The 4,361-nt window shown below is 41.1% G+C and overlaps 1 protein-coding gene across 1 annotated transcript in view; it reads left to right on the forward strand.

The window, feature by feature from the left end:
- Positions 1 to 4,361, forward strand: part of RBM33 (RNA binding motif protein 33) — a 108,707-nt gene that overhangs the window by 76,110 nt on the left and 28,236 nt on the right. The window contains exon 11 of the mRNA XM_012654148.1: positions 8 to 633. Coding sequence (XP_012509602.1) covers positions 8 to 633 — 626 coding nt within the window. The remainder of the gene's footprint in view (positions 1 to 7; positions 634 to 4,361) is intronic.

The raw sequence follows: 4,361 nt of genomic DNA on the forward strand, positions 1-4,361 counted from the left end.
GATGAAGATGAGGAAACAAGGTTATATCGCTTAAAGATAGAAGAACAGAAACGCCTAAGAGAAGAAATCCTAAAACAGAAGGAGTTACGACGGCAGCAGCAGGCTGGTGCCAGGAAGAAGGAGTTGCTAGAAAGACTCGCGCAGCAGCAGCAGCAGCAGCAGCAGCAGCTCTATACCCCACCACCCCCGGTCGAGCAAGAGGAGCAGGCATCTTCACCATCACCCCCCAATGGGAACCCACTGCTGCCCTTTCCAGGTGCACAGGTCAGACAGAATGTGAAAAACAGACTTCTCGTTAAAAACCAAGATGTCACTGTTCCAAATGTTCAGCCCAAAACATCAAATTTTATACCATCTGGTGCCAACATGCAGTATCAAGGACAGCAGATGAAACCACTGAAACATCTGAGACAGGCCAGAACAGTCCCTCAGAGTCAAACTCAGCCGCTGCATAAAGTCCTCCAGATAAAACCTGCAGACATGGAGGAGACTGCCCGGGTGGCGTCCATTCAGGGCCGGCCCCAGGACATGAAGCCTGGCGGGAAAAGGACTGTCACGCACAGGGCAAACAGCGGTGGTGGAGACGGGCCCCATGTCAGCTCCAAGGTCAGGGTGATTAAGCTGTCAGGCGGGGTAAGTTGACAAGTTCTATGAGTGCCTCTTTGAATCTGTGTTTCACTTAGAATGTCCTAATTTCCAGAGAACATTTCTGAAGAAAGAATTAAAAATTGCCTCTGTTACAATTGTGTAGACCACCCTCTACCTACTTGAAGTTGGTATAAGAATTATCATTTAAATACTACAGTAACGCATTGCTTAACTACGGGGATATGTTCTGAGAAATGTGTCGTTAGGCAATGTCTTCGTTGACAGAACATCACAGGGCATGCTCACACAAACCCAGGTGGCGTAGGGCGTGCCCACACAAACCCAGGTGGCGCAGCCTGCTGCACACCTATGCGGTGTGGCATGGCCTACTGCTCCAGGCTACACACCTGTGCAGCGTGTTACTGTACTGAATACTGTAGGCAGTTGCAACACAGTGATATTTGTGCATCTAAACGTGTCTAAACAAAAATACAATATTATAATCTTACAGGACCATCATCACGTATGTGGCCCATCGTTGACTGAAATGTCATTGTGTGGCACTGACTGTACTTCCAGCTGGGACCGTGTTGTTTAGTTGTCTCCTTTGAGTCATCTTAATGACAGCCCAGCGTGACAGTCCCTGAATTACGCATTTCTCAGGTTTAGCTTCTTTTATTAGATAATTTGTGATAGAATCTTCAAGTTTGTTTTTAAAATAAAATTTCCTTTACACACGAGAAATAACTTGTGTATAGCTTTAGAGTCAACGAGCAGCTCTGGTTGGAGTGAGGATGGTGGGCTCTGTGTGTGTGTGTGTGTGTTTGTCTACTTTTAAGCAGCGTTGTTCCAGACCACGACCTGTCTTCTGTTTTCAAGACAGTTTCCCCTGGTTTAAAGAAAAGAAAAAAAAAAAAGGAATAATAGAGTTCTAAATTAAAGTCACGTATGATCATATGCATGCTTTCAAAGTGGAGTGTGCCTCAATTCTTTCTTCTCCTTTCGATGAGTGCTCATTTCAGATCATTTTCAGTAAGGTACAGGAATTGCAGTTTTCCACTATAGTCCGCATAAACTCATACTCTAAAATTAAAAAGTTACTGCAGATAGATGCTCCTGTAAAGAAGTGACCCGTAGAGTACGGTTTTCCTTACTCTACCATGTCGTCTTACTTAGTGATAGTTAAGCAATTCTCATTTCCTGCTTTAATGACAGTGAATTCTATGTAACTGTTGCACCTTATAACAGTGCTACCTGTTGTGTACAATTTGTATTATAAATTGAGGAAGAAAGGAGGAAAGCTGTAAACACAGGCTTTTGGGATATACCAACTAGCAACAGTTACTGAAAAAATGTTTTTATATCAAACTTAATTCCAGAATCATGCTAATTTTAAAATAAATAGAAAAAACAAAGGAATTTTCCATGAAAATAGCTTATTTGTTATAGTTAGCTATTTTATCTGCCGCTCTTTCCCCAAAGTGTTATTTATTTCTTGATTAGGAATAATATTTTACTGTTTTCTGTAAGTACATAGCAGTCAAGATTGATTCAGAAAATTTTTAATGAGGGCTTCTAGAATAAGGATGATGATTAGGTTGTGTATGTTTTCCAAACCCGGATGGATCAGTGGTGACTGACTGGTATCGTAAGTAGGGAAGGAATTTAGATGTATGAGAAAACACTGTGGTAGGTGAGTAGCCTCAGCTGTGGATACTGACCTGGCGAATGGCTGGGTTTCCATCATCCCTGTTCAAGAACCTGGGAGGAGCAGTGTCATGCGTGACCTTAGAGTCACCACATAGCCGCTGGCCTAAGAAGGTGAATGAATGTCCTGGTTAAGTATAGCCCTAACTTGCCACATGCTGTGAATATATCCTTGAATATTTCTGTGTGAATCAAATGAAATCAAATTTTGTATTTAAAACTTTGAGGGGAAAACATTAGGGGAATCTGAAATTGAAAGAGACCTTTCGCTATGAGGTTAATCAATCCCTACATACGTGAATTTCTATTATTTCCTCATTCATATTTTATTGTCTGGATTTGGTAGGTGAGATTACAAAAGGAACAAATTAATGCTGCTTATAAATAGTGTTAGATATCAGCAAATATTGCTTCTTAAATTTCATGTGCCTCTTTGAATATTATTTATGTAAGTAGTCTACTTAAAGAATTGTATCTGGTAGAGTGGATATCTTTTTATTACTTAGAACATAGAAACATTCTCCATTTGTTGATTTCTCAGAAAGCTATTTTTAAGTATTTAATTTTAAGAAATCATACGATCAACCTTGCTAAATCATAATTTTGTTCATTACCAAAACATCCAAAAAAATAAAAACTGTTTTCAAGTAGTAACAGCAAATATAAAAAAGATAAAAAGTTTACTTAGTGTAAACTTACTATAGCCATCTAAAGCCATTCTCTGTGATTAAACACAAGAAATAGGAACTAGAACAAGCATATGCCATGGGACATTCTCTGCCCTCGGCCTCCATCTTGCAGTTTAGGGGACATGGCAGAGTCTTTGAAGCATTTGCATCTTGGCTTCCATTTCCCATCTGTGTAACCATGGTTACGAAGGCTGAATGAATCCCAGTTTCCTCATCAGTGAAATAGGATTGGCTCTCCTCGCAGGAGGAGCGGTGGTGAGGATTGTGCTGTGACTCGTGAAGTAGTAACACAGTGCCTGCCTACCTGAGAGTACCCTCAGTAAATGCTACCATCTTTTCCTTTTAGTTTAAGGAAGAAAATGTGGGTTTTGGGGAGCAGCTATTTATAGTGTTCTTTAAGAAAATGAAAGCAGACAGTGAATTCAGCTGCCTTAATGTATCAAGATAATGAAAATTTGAAGAATTTGGCAGCAAATTAAGTACAGAATCCTTTATTTTATTGGCCACACAGAAAGTCAGAGAAGCACGGAATGTCCCAGCAGGAAAGCCAGCTGTCTGGTAATGATACTCTTTTATTTTATTTTTAAAAGGCTGTCAAAATGTTGTGTGCAGAGGTCCCAATTCATTTGTGTGATCTTGCTTTTGCGGATTGGACTACATTTGTAAGCTGCTTCCTTTCCTACCCTCTCAGAAGTTATTCCCCAGTTTTTTGTTTTTTTTTTTATAGAGAGGTGATATGTACATACCTGTTCTCTTTTGTGGGGCAAGGAGTGGGGGATTGTTTTATTTTCACATAATTTCATTTTAAGAGAAGTTACAAGAATAGTACAGGGAACTCCCACACACCCCTTGTCAGATTCACTACTTGTTTATGTTCCACCAAGTTTGCTTTACCCTTTCTCCTCTCTTTTTGTCCTTTTACACACAAAAAAACTTATTTTTTTCCCCAAACCATTTGGAAGTGGACTAGAGATATTCTCATGCAAACACAGTTGTGCATTACCAAAATCAAGACGTTTAACGTCGATACAGTACTGTCATCTAACCCACAGCAGTGTTCAGATTTTATCAGCCATCCAACCCTGTCCTTCGTACCCCCTGCCCGTCCAGGGCCCTGCCTGGGATCTGCACTGTACTGTCCGTCTCCTTGCTTCTGCTCTGTGCTTCTTGCCCTTGACCTCTATAAGGAGCCAAAGACGGTGTTCTGTGGGAGGTTTGTCTCGTGCTCTGTCTGACCAGTTCCAGGTTGTGGGGTTTGCAGGAGCACCGGAGAAGGGCTGTGGTGTCTGTCTCAGCGCATCCACTGAGGTTTGCCCAGTCTTGGCAAAATTAACTTTGATCACTGGGGCGAGGTGGTGTTTGCAAAGTCTCTCCACT

The sequence above is a fragment of the Propithecus coquereli genome, unplaced genomic scaffold, assembly GCF_000956105.1.
Source record: "Propithecus coquereli isolate 6110/MARCELLA unplaced genomic scaffold, Pcoq_1.0 Scaffold439, whole genome shotgun sequence".
Taxonomy (NCBI): domain Eukaryota; kingdom Metazoa; phylum Chordata; class Mammalia; order Primates; family Indriidae; genus Propithecus; species Propithecus coquereli.